This window comes from Schistocerca americana, chromosome 3 (genome assembly GCF_021461395.2).
Source record: "Schistocerca americana isolate TAMUIC-IGC-003095 chromosome 3, iqSchAmer2.1, whole genome shotgun sequence".
Classification (NCBI taxonomy): domain Eukaryota; kingdom Metazoa; phylum Arthropoda; class Insecta; order Orthoptera; family Acrididae; genus Schistocerca; species Schistocerca americana.
In genome coordinates, this window is record NC_060121.1 from 383,872,183 (window position 1) to 383,897,166 (window position 24,984).

A 24,984-nucleotide genomic window follows, 5' to 3' on the forward strand; every position below is an offset into this window, starting at 1 on the left:
TCCCTTAAAACCCACTTCCTTTCGTCTTCCCCTCTCCTTCCCTCTTTCCTGATGAGGCAACAGTTTGTTGCGAAAGCTTGAATTTTGTGTGTATGTTTGTGTTTGTTTGTGTATCTATCGACCTGCCAGCGCTTTTGTTCGGTAAGTCACCTCATCTTTGTTTTTATATATGAGTATAATGTCCTTCATCCTTAGCAGATACTAGTAGCTCTCTTCACTAAATTGAAATTACATGAAAACCAGGATGGAACTCTTCTTTGCAGTTAACATTTCCACACAGATTACATGTTTTGAACAATACTGCACTATTTTTTTCACTGTTATGTCCATTTTAAATACTATCATTACTGCCATAGGACGTTACCCTTGGGCAACTACCAGTATTTGGGCAATTACTGACACACTGGGGACCCTTCCTCCCACAGTATATGATTCTTGGAGACATAATTACATTTAATTTCAACTCTTGTGCCACTCTTCTAGCCTAATGCTTGCACTGGCCCTTCTCAGGGCTTTAAGCTGTCCTAATTTTTATTTCCAACTGACCATTCTTGTCTGTAATCCCATGCTATACGACCATGTGTCATCACAAAGTGCTTGTATAACATATTTAAGGAAAATAACTCATTTCTTCTGGCAGAAACCTGTTTCAGTAATTTCTTCCATTTTCCCACTTCCGTTGGGAGACTGTTTAACACGAGAGGCTTCTGGCTACGAAATTAGGTACGGGAAAAGTGATATGCTCTCCTTTTGGGTAGATATTACTTACCAGATGTCTTAATGCCACAGTAAGTGTCACTGGCCCTTCCAGCCTAGTGAGTTGCATCACACACACTGCGCTTTCATAAATCTGCCATGTTCCAGTCTATGTTGTATTGATAATTTTTCTGTAGTAGACATTTCTTTCCTGTAAGAACTGGCTCTGAGTCTCATACTATTTTTGTTGAACATTCATATCCTTCATTGGCAAATCATCTCACTTCTGTAGGCAGTGCAGTATTTTCCTGTCATGTTCTACATACAACTACACCGTTTCTACCACCAAGTCCTGCTTGCCTGTATTATATGTCACTACTTCATCCGTCTGTAATCTTACTTCTTTGTTATACCACATAGTTCTGAATTTTCACCAAAAACTTCTTTCCTGCTTTCTTGTAAGTGCATGAAGCCTTACTTTAGGCTGTGTGCGTGCCCTTTTCTTTGGTGCTTACTGCTTACTTTTTGCTATGAATTCCATACTCTTTCATTGTCCCTCCTCTTCCCCCATGGTGATTTATGTTTTTTTACCTGCCCTTTTCTATGGTGCTTACTACTTACTTTTTGCCACGAATTCCTTGCTCTTTCATTGTCCCTCCTCTTCCCCCATGGTGATTTATGTTTTTTTACTTAGATGGCACTTGACTTCATGTGTTATAGGACACCTACCCATATCCATTTGTAAAACCTGCCTTGTTAGGAAGGTTCGATAAGTGTGATATTAACTCTGTTCCCCATGAACTTTTTACTCCTACATTTATGTGGCACACACCTTGCTGCGTTGGTTGACTGATTTATCTGAGAGTAGAGGACCAAACAGGGAAATCATCGGTCCCATTGGATTAGGGAAGGATGGGGAAGGAAGTCAGCTGTGCCCTTCAAAGGCATTTGCCTGAAGAGATGTAGGGATCTAATGGAAAACCTAAATCAGGATGGCCGGACATGGATTGGAGCCATTGTCCTTGTGAATGCAAGCCCAGTGTGCTAACCACTGCGCCGCCTTGCTCAGTCTGCTTCTTTCTTTGATTTTATTATAGTCTTTTCTGATATGGCCTTCTTCCACACAGTGTCCACAAATTGCTAATTGTTCATCATAATGTTTTGCCAGATGACCAAGGTCTTGGCATTGAGTGCACATCCTCACTAATAGGCAGTCCGTCACTGAAACCAAACAAAATCCAAGATATATTTTTTGTTGTTGAGAGCTCCTCTGACCTCAGCACTAATTTCATTCACTCATTTCAATAACGTGATGGCCCACTTTTCTTCACACTGGTGCTGTCCTGAATCACACTGTAAAGCCGCTTTCTTTGGTCATTTTCATCTTCATCTTCAAGGTTCTGCGTGTGTATTGCATCTTTTAGTGTCTTTGCATCTGTAACCTCTGGGATGTCATGCAGTAACATAAAGGTCTCTTTTTCTTAGGCTGTTCACATAACAGTGTCTCTTGCACATTTTTGTTGTTCATTATCTTTTCTGGATGACAACATTATTGGTTCGCTTTATCATCTTTATTGAAATTTTTTCTTTGGTGTGGTTTCTTAATATTATTAATTTTTGTTGCACTATCTTTCCCTCTTCGTTTGGTCATGACTTTTATGAATAAAGTATTTTGTGGTACAGTTTGTGCTACTGCAATTTCAGCAGCAGAAACTGTTTTGGCTGTTCTTCTATTAAGTGGCATTAAAAGCACTGCACTTACAGACATTTCCTCTTGTAAATAATAGATTTCAGCAATCAGTCGTCCTTTTTAAATTTTATTGGCTGATCTACATTTCAGCTAGAAACTAGCCATTCTCAATGCATTATAATTTTTGATCAATGCATGTAATGCCTGTTGGTCGGGATTCATCCACAGATCATAGAATGGCTAGTTTCTAGCAGAAATCTAGATCTGCCAATAAAATTTAAAAAGGACGACTGATAGCTGAAATCTACGAGGGTTGTTTTTTAAGTAAGGGCCGTTTTTATTTTTAAAAAAAGATACAAATACTTTCGTAAAAAAAAACCTTTAATTTTCTGATTCCACACACTTTTACCTATTTTTCTACATAGTTGCCTTGTTTATTTAAGCACTTGTCATACCGTACAACTAAGTTTTCAATTCCCTCTTCAAAGAATTCAGCCGCCTGCTCCGACAGCCAAGAGTTCACGGCCGCTTTCACTTCATCGTCGTCCCTGAAGCGCTGCCCGCCAAGGTGGTGTTTCAGGTACCGGAAAAGGTGAAAATCGCTAGGAGCAAGGTCGGGGCTGTATGGTGCATGGTCCAAAACTTCCCAGCCAAAAGAATCAATCTTTTGAGAGGTGTGAGGCCTAGCGTTATCGTGCAGGAGCAAAACTCCTTTTGTCAGCATACTGCGCCTTTTGTTTTGAATTGCTCTGCGGAGCTTCTTTAGAGTTGCACAGTAGGCATCTGAGTTGATTGTCGTTCCTCGCGGCATAAAGTCCACTGGCAAAACACCGCGCCGGTCCCAGAACACAGTTGCCATAATCTCGCGCTTTGACAGCGTCTGTTTGGCTTTGACCTTGACGGGTGAGGTTGTGTGTCGCCATTCCATCGATTGTCGCTTGCTTTCGGGAGTGATATGGGATACCCATGTTTCATCTTCAGTGACAATTTGACTCAACATGTCATCCCCTTCTTCCTCGTAATGAATCAAAAAGTCCAATGAAGTGGCAAATCTCTTCCCTTTGTGGTCCTCTCTGAGGAGTCTGGGTACCCACCGAGAACACAGTTTCTTAAAGTTTAGGTTTTCAGACACAATTTTGTACAAAACCGATCTTGAAACTTGTGGAAATTCCAAAGAAAGAGTCGAAATTGTGAATCCTCTGTCCTCACGAATCTTTGTTTCGACTGCAGCCACCAAATCATCAGTGATCACAGAGGGCCGGCCTGAGCGTTCTTCGTCATGGACGTTTTGATGGCCATTTTTAAACTCTCTAACCCATTGATGCACTTTACCTTCACTCACTGCATTCAAGCCATAAACTTCTGTTAACCGACGATGAATTTCTGCAGCTGATAGGCTTCTCGAGGTCAAAAAACGTATCACTGACCCTATCTCACACGGGGCGGGCGATTCAATAATCGTAAACATTATAAAGTAGCACAGCGATGTGTACACGTCAGCTACAGAGCTGCAACTTGCATCAGTGTGAACGGGAAGGATGCCGGCAAGTGGCGCGGTGGCTTGTTGCGGCGTCCGCGCGAACTATGGGACTATATGCGCGAACGGCCCTTACTTAAAAAACAACCCTCGTATTATTTACAAGTCAATGTAACAGTCGCTGAGTGCAACAGCCTTCTGAATGGAAGGTAACCTGGTACATTTTCTCTGTTTTTCTGATTTTTTTGTTTTTTATAGTTGTTCCAAGCTGCTAATTAACACTGCCTGCTCTATCACTCATTGCAATGTTTTCTTCTTTAATTCCACTTTTAATTTGCTTGTTCTTGTCTGTGTCATCTTTGTCCTCAAAATGCATTTTCAATAAATACCATCCACTCTTCATACCGCTGTTGTATATTCACCACTTCTCTAATTGTTGCCATTTTCCCTTTGGCATTATCATTTAAATGCTGTGTAAGCTGCTGCCCTTTCTTTCCAGTTATCAGATATCTAACATGCTACAGTGCATGGCCTTCCCATGTTAAGCTGCACTACTGACTTTCATCATTTTCTGCTCAGTCACCAGAACAAGAATTGTACGTGTCAGGTGTGGCTCGCTTCATGCCAGCCACGGCTGGTCAGGACAGCAGAGCAATTGGAAGCGGCGGAAGCAGCAGCAGCAGCAGCAGCAGGCACCTGATGCAGCACTGTTGTCTGTGTGCCTCTCCTTGGCTGATGTAGTGCACACACCAAGGTGCACTCTGCACCAATGGATGAATGATGGTGCCTCCAAGCTGCTAGCAACTGATCACACTTCAAATATTCACCCACCTTATTTACACTTAATGTCTCTTCCGGAAAATGAGAACTTGGATGAGTGACACTTCAACTATTTGTGGGTGCATGCACCACTTGCCAATAATTACAATTGCCATGTGGAAACACCATTTGAACACAGAGCCAATGTCAAGAAACAACCGACATGACAGCCCTCTTGCCTGCAAATCAGAGACTGAATCAATCTGCATTTCACTTTCGCCACTGAGATGTTTTAACATGCTCAGATCATTCACACACCTACATTCTGCAGCATACAGACAGAGCAGGCACCAAAACCTCTTGGCAAACAAAGGCTGGGCCAAGAACCTCAAAGAATTTAAAATTCAGAATGGTGTCCTTCATCTGAAGTTCTGGTAAATTAAGAGCACAATGTGGATGCTTAAAGTACAGATATAAAAGTGCTTTCACTGGAGAATTTGAAACAGGTTATTTCAAACCAAGGCTTCCAGCCATTTAGGGGTTAGCATATCCTGGTGAGTCGTAGTGGTTTAGAGACTGAAAGAAGAACAAGACACAAAAAATTTATTCACATATTATGGATGTTGGACTGATCTCACTGTTGGAGGAGGAGGAAGATGCCAGATCGAGAATAGGGAATTTTAACGCTTTGAGCTGTCTGGGGCAGTCTGCTACTCTCAATTTACTCCCAATGGTAATGGAATCTGGACTGTACATCATAAGCAGATGTGAAATCATAAAAGTGATTGATTCACCATCATTCAATATGCCAAACATTAGGCAAGAGGTTATATTCTGTGATTCCGTCATAATTAGGCCAAATAGTGGCAAAGCCTAATAGAACATTATGTGCATTAATGTCTTCCAATACAGGAAATGCAATGGCAGAATCGTCTTTCGTGTTTAGCTGAAGCTGTACTACCCATGGTTCTTGTGGAGTGCACACTGAGCATTGCCTGTTCACCATACATCAATGACATGGTCATGTAATGGAATCTGTAGCACAATCTTGGATTGAGAAGGGAATTGGCTGAGCCCTTTCAAAGGAACCACCCTTTAATTCACCTTAGGTGATTTAGAGAAATCATGAAAAGTGTAAATGTGGGTGGCTGGTAGGAATCTGAATGCTGCCCTTAACATTGCTGTAAGCTGTGCCACACGCAATATGGAGTAGCAGTTAGTATCATTAACTGTCATGCTGCAGGTCGCTAGTTCAAATCCAGTAACCAGAATTTCTTATGTTTGCATATTGTTATGCTTGAATATTCTATGCCTGTGTTGAATAGCAGCACTATCCATCTGGGAGGCAGTCGTGTTCTGTGTGTGTGTTTGTGTTCCTAATAACTGTACTTCCAGTGCTAAGTGTTGTACTTCACTGATGGCTCTGCTTTTGGAATTGGAGTTGGCCCTGGTTATGATGTGGCATTGTTTGGTGGAGATGATAGGTTTTTTAAAATGTGTACATCACTGTGGCCTCAATTACACATGTAAGAACTGTCGCTTTCAAGGATAGGAGCCGAAATACAAGCTTTACATCACTACTAAGGTCTGTATAGTCAGGAGACAAATGGATTCCAAACCAGCAGTAATACAGCTGCATGTAAGGCATCCATTATTGTTTTCTGAAGACACTGTCAGGACCCAACAAAATGGCTGAAAGAATTTGACTGTGCCACTAAATAGAAAAGATGGGATGACATGATGTGTTTGGCAAACATTCACTTTTTCTTGGATGGCACAGCCCAACAGCACTTCGAGATCAATGAAAATAACCTTGATAGCTGGAACAAACTCCAGGCCAAACTGAATGAAATATTTGGTGACAAGCAGCAGCCAGTCCACTTAACTGAAGAACTGGATCCATCATCACGGGGAAGCAACAGTCTTACATGCAGAATGTTTTTGCCCTATAGCACTCTGTGAACCCACAAGATGACAAAATTTCACACTTGATGTTAGGTGCAGAAGACATGTACCAATCTCTTCTGATGAAGGGTGTCATAACAACTAAGGAATTCAAGTGATGCAAGGACATCAAAGAAATGCAATTAAGAGGGGTCTGATGAAAGGGGTACAACTGACTACTGAATGTGGTCCGTGTCAGCTGTGGAAATCCACTGTAACCTTGCCTTGCCTCTCCTAGGCACCAGACAGTAAGAGAAGGGATACAGCAATTTACAACAGCCATAAACATTGGACCAAGTATGCAAGAGAGAGAAGCTGTCACTATCAAGCCCATACATTAGGAGGTAATAGAGAATCTTGAAGAAGAGCTGTATCAAATTTCAGCAAATGTCTCAGTCATCAGTCAAACATGCCCTGAAGAATGGATTCAAACAACCTGGACTTCCATTGCAGCCATCAAACAACAAACCAGCATCCAACCAATGCAGGTACAACCAACTTCTCTGCAAGGTATATCGCCCTGCAAAAGAACAGACATTTGGAGGGTAGAGGACGACACACCTGTGTTTCCACTGTTGATCTGCTGGACATGTTGTACACTACTCCAGAAAAAGAAGAGAAGTATTTAATGACTATTGCAGCACCACTACAACAGTCCTGTTCAAACCAGTGAACATCTGATGATTATAGATCACCTCTGGAACAAAGCTCATCATCATACTCTGGATGAGGACAATCCTCAAGATGCCATAGCTGTTCCCAGTCACCATACAGGAAAACTAAGTGAGGTATAAAGGTAAAGCCACCATAGATGAAAAATCTCCATGGGCGACAGTTATCAAGATGTCAGGAAATCTCACCAAAACTGTTGACGGCCAACCTGTCCAGGTTCTAGTCAAGTCAGTGGCTTCCTATTCTGTCATTTCCAATGCTTATCATTACATGCTAAGGAATACTATGTTCCATGATATGAAAGACATTGTGCTGAAGGTCACAAATTAGAAATATGTTTAGCCAACAGGAACAAGTATTGGGAGAATCGCTGTCAAGGACAGAACAGAGTCCTACAAATTTGTTGTTTTAACAGAATGTAGTTATGTTATTCTTGGATGGGACTTTTTGCAGGCATCTCAAGCAGTCACAAGATTGTGTAAGATTAAAACTCCACATTGACAAAGGTATTCCAACAAGCCCACATATGAAATATTGCTCTGGGCAGTCGTTTGTTGTTAAAGATGATGTTATCCTCACCATCACAATGACAAGAGTTCCAGTAGTCAACCTAGGTGCTCAGTTGAACTTTGAAGCTTGTAATGAGCTGCCCTGATGTCAAGGAAACATATATAGGTTAACATATGAAGTGATTTTAAAGTTTTACCATTTGAAGTATATAAGTGCTTACTAATTTATCACAACTTACATCATCATCATCATCATTTTGTTGTTGGAAATGCTTGTGGACACTTTCGAAAAGTTTACCTATTGTTTCAACTACCGCAGGTAATAATGCAATGCATATTAACTGAAAAGAACAGATATTTGCACTTTTTTCCTTTCTTTTCTGTACTATAATCCGTTTTCATTATGAGCCAAATGAGTGTCTATGCTGCCAACTTAGCTGGCATAAGGAGAGGCATCTAACAACCACCAGTTTAGGTCATCAGTTTACTGAAGCTCCCACCAGAGGGGAATTAATGTCATCCAAAATAATCATAAAATTAGTAAGCAGCACCATTGCTGTCAAAGAACCATAATTAAAAATAAGAGAGATTTTCTTACAAAAGAATGTCAAATACAAAGTCTAGGATTATGATGCTTTATAAGCACCAAAAGTGCAGAGATGTCCTCTGTGTCCTCTACATGCAACTACAGTCCTGAGGCACAGATCAACAGTAGAAGCTCCTTGCTAAGGAAACTGAAGGCCCGCTTGATGATCGTGAAGCTTTAATGGGAGAGGCTATCATCAATGCTCATCACAGTGATGAGGATGTTACAGCATGACCCACATGTGAGGTTCTTCCAGTGCTATAGCACAAAAGGACCACTGGTAAGACCTAGATCTAGATCTAGGATACTGTAGTCAGCTCCAGTGAGAGGAAGAGGAAGTAATGCTGTGATCTGTTCCATATACAATGTGGAGTAGCAGTCAGCACCGCTAGCACGCATGCCATGTGCCACCAGTTCACATTCAATCACCAGTGAATATCTATAATTTAGAATTTCTAGAATGATCTTGAAATTTCTTATGCTTGTAAAGTTTGCATACTCTGGAATATTTTATGTTTGCTTAAATAGCAGCACTCTCCATCCAGAATATCATTCTGTTGTCTGTCCATCATAACCGTTCTTTCAGTACTAAGTGTTGGGCTTCACTGGACTTGGACTTGGTAGTGATTACAAAATGACAATATGAACCCAGTGTCTTATCACTGTGCCACCTTGCTTGGTGATGGTGTTTTGGACTAGGGTAGAAGACTTAACAGTTTGTTAATGTATTTCTAATTCTATCGCTGAACCCCCCCCCCCCCCCCCCCAATCACCAACAGTTATCACCCATGTTTCGAAGACATGGAAAACACACACACACACACACACACACACACACCACTGTGCACCAGCACTCACACAAACACAACTCTCACACACATATGACCACAGTCTCTCTCAGCTGGAGTGAGTGTGTGTGTGTGTGTGTGTGTGTGTGTGTGTGTGTGTGTGTGTGAGAGAGAGAGAGAGAGAGAGAGAGAGAGAGAGAGAGAGAGAGAGAGAGAGAGAGAGCATCTCCACTATATGGTGAGTAGCAACTAACTTTTTCATAATATTGATAAAAAGAATGTCTTATTTCCAAGCTTAGTTTTTTTCCACATATTTGTTTGAATGTATGACAACTAGGACTGAATCCCCTTACATTAATCTTATGATAATAATGTAGTTAAAAGTGATAAAATTAAATTATAAAAATATCATCACACATGAAAATATACCAGTTCCCTAAAAACTGAGATCACACACATTTGAAAATCAATTTCTTCATCAGTTCTAAAGCTTCTAAACAAAATGAGAAAATAAGCAAGGAAAGATCTATAACAGTAGGGCATAAAAATGTCTGGCTGATCACTGACCCATACATGGATGAATCAACCACTTTGCAACACACTAAAACATCCAACATAAAATCCTCGGCTGTAGCCCGGACAAAAAATTAATAATAATAATAATTTATAAGGTTTACCACTTTTCTCTTGCTGTAAGCTACAAAAGACAGCTGCCCTCTTATCAGAATATAAAATGCACTCGACTGAAATACAACATACTGAAATGAGTATACTGGGGGCACTTCTAGCAGCTGGACCTTCCTATCAGAATAAAAAAGGAAGGAGGAGGCTGGAAGGAAGAATGTCACAGATAGTGAGTTAATTTCAGCCTGCAGCCTGTTATCCTCTTCCAGCCATAATTCTTCCAGTGTGTACATGAACTTAGGCTTATCATTGTGTTTGGTCTGTATCAAATGGCACGTTGTTCCATTTTGTCACCCTCACTTGCCTCAATAGCTGTCATATTAGTTCGCTCATTTCATCTTATTCCTGTGTGCCTCAGTACGCAATAGAATACTACTTCTTTCCCGTCCTGTTGTAGCAGATGAAGAGTGTTTTGTATATTTGGGATGATTTTCTCTGCTATGTCTGAAGAAGGGAGCAGATGAGAAACATCACATGGTCTTTTCTCATCTGCTCCATTGCCTTCTGAATGTAGAAGTCAACATGATACACCATAAACACATCTAGTAGGGTGAGTTCGAAGATCAAAGACTGCTACTGAGTAACCAAAGAATCCTCCCTGTTTGTACTGACATACATACTCTGTTAATATTGGGATACACATCTAATAGGTCATGAAACAAATATCTATGAAAATCACAGTTAGAGTAACTTGTTTTCTAAAAGTAATAAAATTTAAAATAATTCTGGGCCTCTTAGGAATGTAAGGCTGTGATTTATTACAATTTTGGTGTGAAACATTAATATTTGCCACACACATATTTCTAATAGGTGTTTTTTTTTGCAGAGTCCCAACAGCTGCTTTGCACACATACAATTAGTGATAAGTAGCTCCACAGGTCCTCACGCAAGTGTGTACTATTTATTTATTATAATTGAATATCGAATGCAGAAAACTGGTACAGCAGCCTTTGAATAGCCAATAGCCTTAATGCTACTGCAGACTGTAATTTCTAAATAAATAACTATATTTGTAATGAAACATGACATTTCAATGTTGCCTACTAAACACTGTGTGATTACCCAGAATACTTTTCCTCTTGTTCTCTTGGAGGCAACCTTACAGTGTCCAGAGATTTTGATCTGGTTTAAAATTAGTAAGTGAGGTGTTTTGGATACTTAATATGTAATTAATACAAAATTAATAAATGTAAAAGGGAAAATCTAAAATGATTAATTAACTGCAGAAAATATAAAATAAGTAGGGACTTCAAAAAGTAAGTTACACATGTTGTCCTATGCTAAGAGCATTGTGCAACATATTCCGGATTTCCTGTAGACATAGCTCTGCTGCTGTACAAGTAACAGGGCATCACAGTATGCATTCAAAATGGGGCGGCAACTGTAAATGTTCTCCAATATGAAGTACGCGGGACAGTACAATTCCTGTGGATAAATGGTCCAAATTGCACACAAATTCACCTTAAAATTCTGCTGGTGAGATATGGAATAAATGCAATGTAGCATCCACCCATAGTGGAATAGTGCCAACAATTAGGCAATGTCCCCACTGACATGACTGATACTGACTGACAAGTCCAGATCTTTTGCCATGTGACGTCCACCTTGTCAGCAAGCAGGAAGAACATGTGGGAAGAAAGAGATTTTCCAAAGATGAGGATATTCAAATGGTGGTTCTCAAATGACTCCACGACCAAGGAACATGTTTCTATCATTGAGGAACTGAATAGGTGGAACATTCAGGCCATTCTATATGAAGACTTTGAGACTACCCAGAAAACAGTTTGTTGTATCTCCTCAATAAAAGTTATTTGGCCTGCCAAAATAGTGTGTAACTTACTTTTTGAGGTCCGTCATAATAAAAATCTAATGACAATGTTACTTAATTCTTTTTTCCAACTTCCTCCAACACTTCAGGTTGTGATCACGGAAAGTGGGTGCCCAGAGACAGCCAGCCATATGCAGATGGTTAGATGTGTTCACAATTTCTTCCCAAACATAGAGTGCAGGGGATTAAAATACATGGAGCCCTTCAGGAGACTTACTCATTGTTAAACTGGACACAGATGATGATCATCTTACCACATACATGGTTGATGTGGTTTTTTTCTTTCTTAGGGTTCTGCATATAGCACTCTGGGTTACATTTCAAGACTGTACTTGCCAAAGCTGATTTGTGTCCCTGCAACCACCATGATCTGCCATGAGAGGCCCTCTTGGCAGCCAGTTACAAACAATGTCTTTGGAAGTCCTCAGACTGTGTCATCTTCATTTCATGTTTTATTATTATTATTATTATTATTATTATTTATGCACAGGATTCACAGATGTTTCTTCTTCCCACAGTCTTGCTCGTACTATTGGGACTAGCTCTTGTGAGGCAGCTGCCTAGGGTTCTGTTTTTGTTGCTCCAATTAGCCTTTCCGCTTGGTAGATTTCTCATCCCCTCAAATAAACTCTTGCACATTTCTGGGAGGAATTCCAACTATAATCCGCCACTACTGAGTGTCTATTATCCTCCTACACCACATGATCCAGAGATCCTTCACAACCACACTCGTATGTTTTGCTTGGTCTTCAGTTTATACTTTGCAGCTAGCTCGAGCAAGATCTGTGTCCAGTTTAACAATGAGTAAGTCTCCTGAAGGGCTCCATGTATTTTAATCCCCTGCACTTCATGTTTGGGAAGAAATTGTGAACACATCTAACCACTGTTGCTTTGTCGCAGTGATAAAGCCATTCTTGCTGAATCTGAAATTTAGTTTCTTATTTAACTGATACATATTAGCATATCATTTTCTTCACTCTTTGGACATCTCCCTCTTCTTAACGAGGTTTGTTCATCTGAGGTACTCTGTGGAGAGAGAGTTAAAATCTTCCATGGCCCACTCATTCCACTGGTAACTGCTTATTTAGATTTCTTGAGGGCCATTCTGTTTCCATAACATACACACAAGTTATCTTACATTGCGCACCTGCAAAAACTTTAATCATTCATTATGCGGACAGTGCCACAGAGGTTGCCCATCAACACTATGTTACCTTTAACAACCATTCAACCTATTGGCACAGATCTCACCTTGAGGAGGTTACTGGAGTATACCTAGAGATTACAGTTACAGAGGACTGGTGGCACTCACTAGCCCACAGGTTACAAACCCTGGGTTCTTTTAGATGCTTGCCTTTTGGCAAACCCAGTAGGTATATGTTACATATCTAATCCCATGTATCTGATGAGCATTACTACCCAGTTTTATACGTGTCTCAAGGATAAGGGTGTGACACACCAATGATATCTGCTTGTATGAATCCAATGCTACATCCACAACTCCAGGATCAGAGCAATGGTAAATTAGAGCGAGCACAATCAATTTTGGAAATGTCTGAAGTTTATATAACCTTTTTCTTGCACATTTTCAGTGTCTGGTGATCACACAAGCCAGTTAAACATGTGCTAGTATTTGGATTGGATGGACCAAATTTTAATTCTTATGTGAGCATTACAGCTAGTGAACAAACTCTTAATTTTTCAGTGCTGTAGCACGATATTGTTCCTTAACATTCTAAATGTATATCGTAACAATACCAATATCCAGATGTACTAACAATAATTACAATGCTGTAATAGTGTAGGTACAACAGACAATACAGAAAGTTACATTAATATATGAAGACAGCTAAACTGCTTTGTTGACATGTGCTTTTGAAGCACAAGTGGTTCATTGTTTGCTTACACACCCATGAAATAAGAAAATCGTGACTCAACTTGTTGAACAAGTACTGGCTAAGACTCTCACAACATCCACATAATTTTAATCATATCCATTCCCTTCTAAATGGATAACTGTAACTAACTACTCATAAAAATAAAAATGGTTGTAACTTACTTGCTGTGAAACCAACCCATCTTGCATATGGTACAACATTCCTGTCCCAGTGAGATGATATTAAGAGAATTATAGTAGTTGTGATACATATACACCCAACAAAGATGCAGACGAGTGCAAGTAGCCATTCAGGTTGCAGATCTGGTGTGAAACAGGTAGGTTGTCTGTTGTACAGTGTCATACATGTCCACATGAGACCCAAACGCGTGTCGCCTGGATACAAAAACAAAATAAGTGATAAAATATTCTGTCATTCATGAAATTTACGACCTATCACAGCAATCTCTATCTATAAACTTGCAATTTTCTTGCATGCAAAATGAAAAGGTCTCTATTGTGAAAGCATAAATTTACTTTTTCCTTTATCAACAATCAAATGCACACATAATAATCAACTACAGAGTTATTTTTCCTCTGTTTACTACAATCAAAATGCAATGAATCAAATGCCAAACATGATCTACACTAATACCTGAATAACATAACACATGCTTGTAACAATACATGATACATGCTTTACATAACAAAGTTACACTAAATAAGTCATCTCCATATTTCTTCTACAATTATTTTATACAGAGTGATTCAGGGGGAATGCCACATAATTTGAGAGGTGATTCTACATGTGAAAGTAAACTGCAAAGTCCTATGGACATGTGTCTGATTTTCAATTATTACAGAACTGGAGGAGGCTGAAGACTACACATAGTCATGAATGATTATGAAAACAAGTGTTAATATTACTTGCCAAAAAGGTGATGGACAGAATAATGGTAGAACAGATGACTAATCCATCCTATAAGAGGTGTTCAAAAATCTCCCACCAATCTCAATGCATTGGAGGGTGTGTTGCACTCAAATATAATCTCAGCAGTCTTTTAACACAAGCAACAGCATCGGTGATGTGAGCAACAACTTCTTCACAGCTATCCACCTTCGTAGAGTATTCATCCCCCTCCAACCAGCCACATAAACAATAGTCTAATGGAGTTAGATCAGGCCAGTTAATGGGTCTGCACAGGCTGCATGTGAAATGGGTACAAGGCCTCAGAATGTACTGTACACCATCGTGTTTGTAGAATATCGAGCTGACAGCTAATGTGCCCGAAATAACTCGGTACCCTCATAATACTTTCAGTTCAGTTCAGGTACATTTTCATTTCCACAAGTTTCACATAAGCGTAAAAACTCTTGCAAGTCAACTGTGTTGATAACCATTACATACTATTAAGTTTAATTACAATGTGGTGGGTTTAATAACCACCAGAAATTCAAAGACAGGTCTTGCTTCTAGCAAGTCTAACACCAAGATTAAGTATGTGTGTCTAGACAAATCCTGTTTCAATTGTCTATAACAATTACAATTATTCGACCACCAAGGAATAACACATAATTACTCCTTGTACTTTCCATATTGGTTCTATCGGCAAACACTTGTCGGCGTCGCTCGTGTGAAGCATCTCCTATCCTCCCAAGACCAACGTCCATCCTGCACACACAGACGCATTGCGCAGTAAATAGGCTCTCTCTCACACTTATCTTTAAAATATGGCATGTTCGAGGCGGCAGAAGGTCGAGTGGTTCCAGAATTTACGCGTAAATTCTCGAATCACTACAAACTGTTGCCTTGGTGCAACATCACAATGCTGCCTTCTGTTGGAAAACTCCCACACTTCTTGCACATGGATTAGCCATATCTCGCCTTTATTCTGTTGACTACAGTGCCTGCACTGCATTTTGGTAAGTAATATTCACACTTGTCTTCATAATCATTCAAGGATGTGTGTAGTCATCAACCTGCTCCAGTTCCGTAACAACTGAAAATTGGACACATGTTCATAGGACTTTGCAGTTTATTTTCATATGCAGAATCAAATAACAAATTACAAGACATTCCTCCTGAATCACTCTCAATGTGCATACCATCTCAGTGTTTTTTTTGTTTTTCTTCTCAGATGGGTCAACTAAGAACCACATGAGAATTTCAGTTCCTTATTCACTGTTCTGTTCTTTTCTTCCATTACTCTTTCACCTGTTCATTCTGTTTTTTCTTCATCTTCCGACTACTTCAGACCAGTTTTATTCCCTCTCCTACTTTGGAATCCTTCCACATTCGGTACTTTTCTTCCTTAATAATTCTGTCAGTAGTTTCTTCAGATTTTATATTTTTTTCTAAATGTTATTTTATTCCACCTATCCAATTTGATGTTGACTTCTTATCTCACAAATATTTGAAGAGCTTTTTGGTTATTCTACTGTCTTGCATTCAATATAAATGTCCAAAAAATACCAGGTTTCTTTTCCTCATTAATTCTGATGTTTTCTATGTTTCAATAAATTCTATCAGTACTATGTAATTTTCAACCTTCCATAGTTTTTTCACTGGCCTAATATTTTCCTATTCTGTCACCTTTCTAATATTTCTAATTGATGTAAATTACAGTTTAATGCTAGACATTCACTTGCATGTAGATGTTCTGGCTTCACTATTCTAATGTAATGCCTTCTTTTTGCATTTTGAGCATACATTTCTTGTTGTCTTTTGTTATACCAAATGCCCTTTTCATTCTATTTATCCTTTCCTCTATAGCAGCTATTTCCAAACCATTTTCTTGGATTATCTCCCAAAGACATTAAAAATTTTTAGCTTCTTTAATTTGCTCACAATCTGTTACAAGAAATTTCAGTGAATGTTTAACGTTTGTGAAACATTTATTTCTGCTGCAGAAATTCTGAAGCCAATCCTACTGGCTATTTCTTCTAAAAGATTAATTTATACTACAGTATATGCCACATTTTCAGAAAATATAGCAAAGTCATCTGCATATGAGAGGCAGTTTATTCCAATACTTTTGTTCGCTCTTTGCATCTTATTGGTGAAGACTTATATTCAATCAGTTTTTCATTCCAAATTCTCTATTTCTCCTACAACACAGTCAAAAAAGAACTGGAGACAGACCACCACCTTGCCACACACCTGTGTTTAGGTATTTCACAGGACTGAGAAATTTCTCTCATAAATTTCACTTTCAATACAGTGTCTATATGTGTTTCACAAATTAGATTTGCTAAGTTAAACTTTGCACTTAATTCTCAGTTTATTGTATCTATAGTTTATCAATGGAATCAAAGGCCTTTTTGAAATTGAGAAATATTACTACAAGATCTTTTGAATTCAGTAATCTGTGGCGAATCATCAACTTCAAATTACATATTTGTTCAGAACATTATCGGCCCCTTCTAAAACTGCTCTGATATGCACCTAAATGGCTGTCCAGTGTCATTTCTACTCTGTTTAGCAAAAACCTGGAAAATATTTTATATTTAACTGGTAGAAAGGAAATTCCTACACAGTTGTTAACAACTTGTTTATTGCTTTTTGTTATGTAGTGGATATATCAAGGCTACCCTCCAGAGAGAGAGAGAGAGAGAGAGAGAGAGAGAGAGAGAGAGAGTGAGTGTTTAATATGGCTTCAGTCTGCCCTTAAATATCTGGTCAAAGTGACAGTTTCTTTCTTTTCCAAAAGTTTCCTCATTATCTGCAAGTTCCATCTTTTCAAAATATCTTAGTTCTTCTATTTACCATTGCTGTTTTGTTTCTCTGCTGACAAAATTGACCACAGTACTCAATTTTTTCACTATTTTTATTTTTTCCATTTTCTCTCTCTTAAACGTTCTTAATTTATTTCATTCCATCATATTTTATATTTGATGGACCCAAAATGTTTTCTGTGCAGATTTTTTTTTTTTTTTTTTTTTTTTTTTACACGATTCTGGTCATTTGCCATGTTCAATTTTGTCTTGATACTCCTGGACTGATTCTTTTGTTATAATAAGAATTTGTATACTCTACTTTATTAGTTTTTTTATTTTAGTTATATTTTATTAGGTGGGAGCTCAACGTCAATATTAGGGAGGTAATTATCAGAATAAAATTTACCATTCCTTATTACTTTCACATTCTTCATTCCCTTTTTTTTTTTTTTTTTTTTTTTTCTTTTTTGAGAAACAGCTACACGATCTAACAAAAATGTTTTTTTTTATCTATCTGGTGCAATACTTAAATGCAAAAAATACAGTTAAAAATAAAAAAAGATAATTAATCTATTTGTCTTGGCCGTTCAGTATTGTTTATTTTTCGCTACAAGGTGTACATTTTTATGATAAATGTCATTCAAACATTTAAAGCATAAATTCATCTTGCACCATGCACATAATAACACAAATGAGGAATTTCAGGGCTCTAATTATTTAGTGGATCGCAAGAAATTCTTTTCTATCAATTACTTCACCAGGGTGAATGGTTGCAGAGAGCGATGCCTGGTAGTCTAAACTACAGAGCCCTATGGATGGTTTCAAAAAGTCAACCCCACCCTTGGGGACGTATCCTTGTGGGTTGCCAGAAATGCAGGTGGCTGCATCGCATGTCATTAAATAGCAGATGTAAAAACTTTCACAGACTGCTAAAAATAGGCATACTACATCAAACTGACCAGACTGGCATCATGAGATGTTTACAACATATTCAGTTGAGACATCATGCATGCACATAATACTGAGTAGATGAAAAAGGGAGATGGAAACATATCAGTTATGTTTTTCATTAAAATGCAAGACCGGCATTTGGAAGTACTGCACAAGTGTTAACAATTTCAAACTGAAGTTATTCTGAACATTTTCCTACATGGATGATACTCAAACAAACTTACAGTTTTATCTCATATTTACAAGACAGAGAAGTGTTTAGTGAGTTCAACGTTGAACTCAACGTCCATTTCATGGTACTGTATCCCCAGAATGCACCTATGCAATGCCATAAGCCGTAAGGTGCTTACTGTGCGTTCCTGCAGCTCTCTGTCTGTTACATCGACTAACATCAGGAAATCGACAGAAACAGGCTGGCAGCCACACATACATGACAGGTCATTTTTAACCGAACATCCAGCAGCTGCCACAATCCATTTGGCACCAGCCTCGAGCAGCCCATCTATCAGAGTTCACAATCAGCTGTCGCTCAAACTCCACATTGACAAAAGGCTGAACATCCATTGATAAATCACACGAACTATCCACTTGTTCTCTACCATTCCTTACATCAATACATTTTTTTCTTTTATTTGATCTAATTGCATGAATATTACATGTACGACTATTAAACAAATCGATAATATTCTTATTCAAGCAGAGAATCTTAAATTTTTATTGTTCACCATGTCAATTCAATGCACCTCTCAACCTGACCCTCTCAGATTTCTTTCAGATTTGGTGCAGTCAGTGACCCAGATAAGAGATGGAAAAATACAAATTTTCAGAAGTGTATTACAGCTGTGAAGAAAGTTACAGGTCTAGAAAGTTCAGAATTTGTGCTAAATTTACATGCGTGTGTCACAACATAAATGACTGTAATTCTGATTCTAATTCAGTTGAAGCAATGAAAATGGTCCCATTGGAAAGCTAATGAATAGACCTTTACATTGATACACCAAATGGCAGGCCTCTGAGAATTTTCATACTAAGGGTCATTGACCTTGACCTTTGATCTTGTATATCTCAAAACACCCCATATTCATTTTTTTTGAAAAAAAAAATATATTTAATTGCTCCAGTATCTTACTATAAATATGGTAAACGTCAAGATGGCACACGAAAGGCATCGTGCACAAAACATTATGCAGTATCCAGTTTTTTCTGTAACACCAGCCAAAAGCAGTTACTTTTATTCAGACCAGTTCTTTAATATTTCTAGCTGTGAACAGGCAATGAGAGAAATTTTTATTTCAAACAATCAACATTAGCCTGTTTTAGTGAACAGCCAATCAGACAGATTTTTATTTCAACCAGTCAACATTAGCCTATTTTAGTGAACAGCCAATCAGAGAGACTCTTATTTCAACTAGTCACCATTAGTCCACTGATCTCTATATATTATGCAAATATTGTTGCATATGTTTTATGGCTGTGGCTTGTTTAACAAAGTGCAGTGTAAATGTATTGTAAAGTAATATTCAGTAAAAAATTGATTTCAAGTCAAAATTGTACTGTTGCAATCTGTTTAGGGAAGAACATCATGCATGAGTGCAGAAGAATTCAAGGAATGTTGAGGAGTGGATGATAAACAAATATACTGCTAGGCAGAAAAATCTGCAATAAATGTACAAAAAAATAAAAAAAATAAAATAAAATAAAAAATATTAAAAAAATCGCAAAACCCAACAATCACTTCAAATGTTGCCTCAGTTATGCCAGGTACTTCCAGAGAAGATTTAAGTGAAGATGAAGTAGCATCAGATTTGGCACTCGATGCTTTAAATAGTAGCCTTCAGTGTTTAGGTGAATCTCCTGTGAAGAAAAAGAGGCTCCAGAGTGAGAAAAAGTACCTAAAGCAAAAACTGAAAAAAAATAGCCTCAGTGTTGGAGCATACTTATGTGGCACAACCGGAAAAGGAAGAGAGTGAAAATGGAGAAAGTGAAATTATCACCCAGCTGAAAGATAAGTTCCACAATTCGGACCGTATGTGCAACAAAACACAAATTCTAACTGTATTTCCAAAGAGTTGGAGTATAAGGAAAACTACGAAAGAATTTTCTGGTTCAGATTACAAGGTACAGAGAGCAAAACAAGTAGTGGCAGAACATGGTATATTAGTGACACCAAATCCAAAGTCAGGTAAGACATATGTGAGAAAACTGTTCAGTGCGTGTGTGATTTTTACTGTGATCATGACGTGAGCCGTATGATGCCACGAAGAATAACTGTGTCTGTGAAAGAAAATGGAATTACAGTACATAAACAAAAGCAGCTAGTGTTGCACAACCTTAAGGAACTGTATGCATATTTCAAAAATAAATACCTAGATATAAATAATAGATTCTCCAAATTTTGCGAGTTGCAGCCAAAGTACTATGTTCTTGTCAATGCCAGTGGAACCTATGCTGTTTGTGTGTGTGCCTTGCAGCAGAATTTCAAGTTAACGATTGAAGGTTGTAAACTTACAGCGCTAACAAAGAATGACGAACACACATTACCATCATACAAGCACTGTGTAGCATTTGTTACATGCAATCCTGCAGTACCAGCATGTTTCTTAGGTTCGTGTCCCAATTGTCCAGGTGTGACAAGACTGACTGATTATCTGTATGGTCTGTTTGGTAAGAACTGCATTGACGAAATTGCATATAAGTGTTCGTGAACTACAGGCAGGGTAGTTCTAGAGGCTATAACAAAGTCAACAGATGATTTCATTGAGGTGTTTGCATTAAGGTTGCAACAGCTCATACCGCACTCATTTATCTCCCAGCAGCAGTCACATTTCTGTAAAATCACTAAAGAAGGTCTCAAAGTACATGAGTTTCTTATTCTTTGTGACTTTGCAGAAAATTACTCCCTCACCATTCAGGATGAGGTACAAGGATTCCACTGGAATAATTCACAGGCTACAATTCATCCATTGGTAGCTTACTACAGAGACTCAAGCACGAATGAAATATGACATGTATCATACATGGAAATATTTGACTGCCTTAAGCATGATGCAGTGTGTGTTTATTCTTTCCACACAAATTTCATCAATTTCTTAAAATGTCAGTTTTCAAATTCAAAGCACATTATTACTTTTCGGATGGATGTGCTGCCCAATACAAAAACACAAAAAACTGTATGAGTCTGTCCTACCATCAAGAAGATTTTGATGTCGCAGCAGAATGACATTTTTTTTGCTACAGCACATGGTAAAGAACCTTGTGATGGGATAGCAGGGACTGTAAAAAGATTAGCAAGACTTGCCAGCCTCAAGTGACCTTACAAAAATCATATTTTGACATCACGACAATTTTTTGAGTGGTGCAAGGAAACTATTCCTTCATGTGTCTCCCATTATACATCAGTTTCCTATTATGATGAAGATACAGCCAAGATGAAACAAAGTTTCAAAAATATAAGGACGATTCCAGGTACCCATAAGCTTCATCGCGTAATACATGTTAACAAAGGTTTAATAAAGGCAAAGACATATTCTGCTGCTTTAGGGAGTAGAGAAAAGTCACTGATTGTTATGGTGAACAAAATGCTGTAAACAAATATACATGGATTTGTTGCCTGCATGTATGACAGTCAATGGTGGGTAGCATATGTCTTACAAACATGTGAAGAAACAGATGAAGTAAAGGTCAACTTGCATCCACATGGACCATCTTAGTCATGTGTGTTTCCTGCCAAACCGGACACTTACATCATCAGAAAATGTGACATTATCACAAGAGGGGATCCAGTGACACCAATTGGAAGGACATACTGTCTCTCTGCTTCAGATGTGGTGAAAATTAACAACTTAGTTGGAGAATCGTGAGGAGATATCTAATAACTTTTCATTGCCTTTTCATTACAACTGTAATTTAAATAATTCATAATACCACTATAATAATGTAATCCATATTTTTGTACAATATTACTTATAGATTGAACTTTATCATAATTTGTGTTTCATATATGTGTGTTCCCTTCTTCATTTCGGTAGAGTACTGATGCTGACAAATTTTTTTTGTGCATGATGCCTTTCATGTGCCATCCTGATATTTACCATATTTATAGTAACACGGGAGCAATTAAATATTTTTTTTTTTTCAAAAAGACTGAAGATGGGGTGTTTTGAGATGTTTAAGGTGAAAGGTCAATGTCAATGACCCGTAGTATGAAAATTCTCAAAAACTTGCCATGTGGCATATCAATGTAAAGGTGTATTAGTTAGCTTTCCAAAGGTACCATTTTCATTATTGTAACTGAATTAGAACCAGAATTAGTCATTTATGTTGTGACAGACGCAAGTAAATTTCGCACTAATTCCAAACTTTACAGCCGTATAACTTTCTTCACAGTTGTAACACACACCAGCAAATTGGTATTTTTCCATCTCTTATTTGGGTCATTGAATGCATCAAATTTTAAAGAAATCCGAGATGGTCAGGTTGAAAATGTTATTTTACTGCATTGAATTGACATTGTTTCTTGGGGGACTTGGGGACTACTATCAAGTACTGCATTTCCTGAAAAGGAGAACTTCCACCTTTTGTTTTCATCTGAACAGGTTTTCTAAACAACTGAAAATTTTGCCACACATTAAACCAGTTTCTATTACAACGTTATCACACAGTGGTCTCTTACATCAAAAGCTAGTCTTATTTCACACTGAATTTTATTTCTTATGAAAGATGGGTAAGAGAGAGAATTCCAACCAACATGTTGATTGATTCCAAAATGTGTGAAAATTCCGAAAACTATCTTCAATAAAATCAGCACCTACAAAGGTAAGATTTTTTTCTTAACTTGAATGAACTGATATGGAACCTGTGTGATGTTTTGTCATTCTCCTGAGTTCAGCATCTCAATTATCATAGGGGGGATGCTGACTCAGTATTTTAGATGTACTGAGGACATGGGATAAAGACGTGCATGGGGTATAATTGTTTGTTTATGGCCCTGGAGCCAGTTTTTCAAACAGACTGGATGAAATGTAAGGGGCATTTCCATGATCAAGGAGTCACCAGCAGGTGTCCTTACTGTGTACAACAATGAAGAAGGAGCTATGTTTTATATAAGTTGCCTGAAGCAAAATGTGTACATCAAAGGACAGTGTATAACAGTGGCAAGCCGAATGAGGCAGTGCAGCTGTTAAGGCACAGACCTAATAATCGGACGGACGGAATTTGCTCTGTCCAGCCATTCTGATTCAGGCATCCTAAATCATTTAAGGCAATAATTTTACTATGACGACAAACCTATAACCCGGTGATATTTAAGCAAAGCAAATCAAATCAAATGTACTGTTATTCGGTTATTTAAGTAAACCAAATGTACTGTTATTCGATTATCAGTCGAGTAATTGTTTACAACGCTATTTACGAGATAGAGACGACCTTATAACAGCTATCCAGACTAATTTCAGCCACCGAGTACTGCATATACGTAAACTAGCAATTCACTCCTTCTGTCTACTCGCACTTTTGTCTTAATTTTTTCCGAGAGTGCTGGAGACGACATATAATAGACATGCACTTGGTGTAACATCAACTATGAAAAAGTCTAACAGAGTAAACAGATTACTTGTTCACTAAGCGAAGCATTAAAGCATTCGATAATGTTTAACAGACATGCAACACCTCATGCTATGGGCGAATAGTTTACTAATTACAAACGTCGTTAATAAATGTAAAATTTTCACCGCGGTACCTTTCACTGCAGAGTATGACATATCATAACAGCAAATTCTGCACAGGGGTGAGAAATTAATTTTTACTAACTTGTACCTCCAACTTCCGTTGTAATCCAATCAGGCATAGCCAAGCTTACTATTGCAAATATATCAGCTGCTAAAAACAAGGTTCCCGAAATGAGTGTCAGCTTATCCATGTTGCTGTCTGTGTAGATCACAGGGTTAATAAATCAAAAGAAAATAAAAATCAGCTGAGCAGATTCAGTCGAACACATATGTCACAAAAGTCATAACAAGCTTTCAAGCAACAACATCTGTCACCTAAGCTGTCATTCTCAAACATCATGGACGATAAAGCGAGGTTTACATGCGCAAAAAAAGTGTCGCCACAGCTAGTGGCATACTGCAGATGCAACGATATTGTATGTGTGAACTCACCATTCTACCTCCATGGAACTCACAGTTTTCATTGGCGTAACTTAAGCGACGCAACTTTTGTCATGACACAAGAATTTCAAATTCGTTTTAATTTGTTACGCCACTTTCCTTCAGCCACTGTTTCCTGGCCGCCGTAGTTCGAACTACGAGTCCTTGTTGCAGCTATCGTGGAGTAATTGCTGCTGTATTACATTCGATTTCAGTGTGTTTTCGTTTTATTACTGAAAAAAATCAAAACGCTGGTTGGCAATTACACTTTCGCAGCTTGTGGCAATACAAGAACAACAACCTATCTTTAGATTTCTGTAAGTGTGTGCCTGTACGTGTGTGTGTGTGTGTGTGCAATATTTGCAAGTCATGCTGCGGGCCTATCCCATAATCCTGAAAGATTTTTAGATGAATAAATAAGTAAACTCAATATGTCACAAAAAACTTCGTAATTTAAGAGACCAAGCACTGTACAAATTGTAGATTACAAGAGTAAAATAGCCCCCACGTGTGATATGGCAGCTGTTAGACTAAAAATTAGTTATTCTAAATGCCTAGATCAACGAAAAGATTAAGATTCTAAAATCCTAGAAGAGTGACATCTCTGCAGATGATATTTATACATGCCAGCTGTTGGTTAGTTTGCCAGAGCAGACAGTAT

The 24,984-nt window shown here is 38.2% G+C and overlaps 1 protein-coding gene across 2 annotated transcripts in view; it reads right to left on the reverse strand.

Annotated features, from left to right (window-relative positions):
- The window catches only part of LOC124605155 (uncharacterized protein C16orf52 homolog B), a 74,475-nt gene extending 50,189 nt beyond the window's left edge, over window positions 1-24,286 (reverse strand). The window contains exons 1-2 of one of the 2 annotated variants that reach the window (XM_047136637.1): window positions 23,992-24,286; window positions 13,693-13,905 (exon numbers count right to left, since the gene is read on the reverse strand). In XM_047136637.1, coding sequence (XP_046992593.1) covers window positions 13,693-13,905; window positions 23,992-24,094 — 316 coding nt within the window. In that variant the 5' untranslated portion in view covers window positions 24,095-24,286. Of the gene's footprint in view, window positions 1-13,692; window positions 13,906-23,985 lie in introns of both variants that reach the window. The other variant, XM_047136636.1, reaches the window with a different exon arrangement.
- Between the last annotated feature and the right edge of the window lie 698 nt (window positions 24,287-24,984).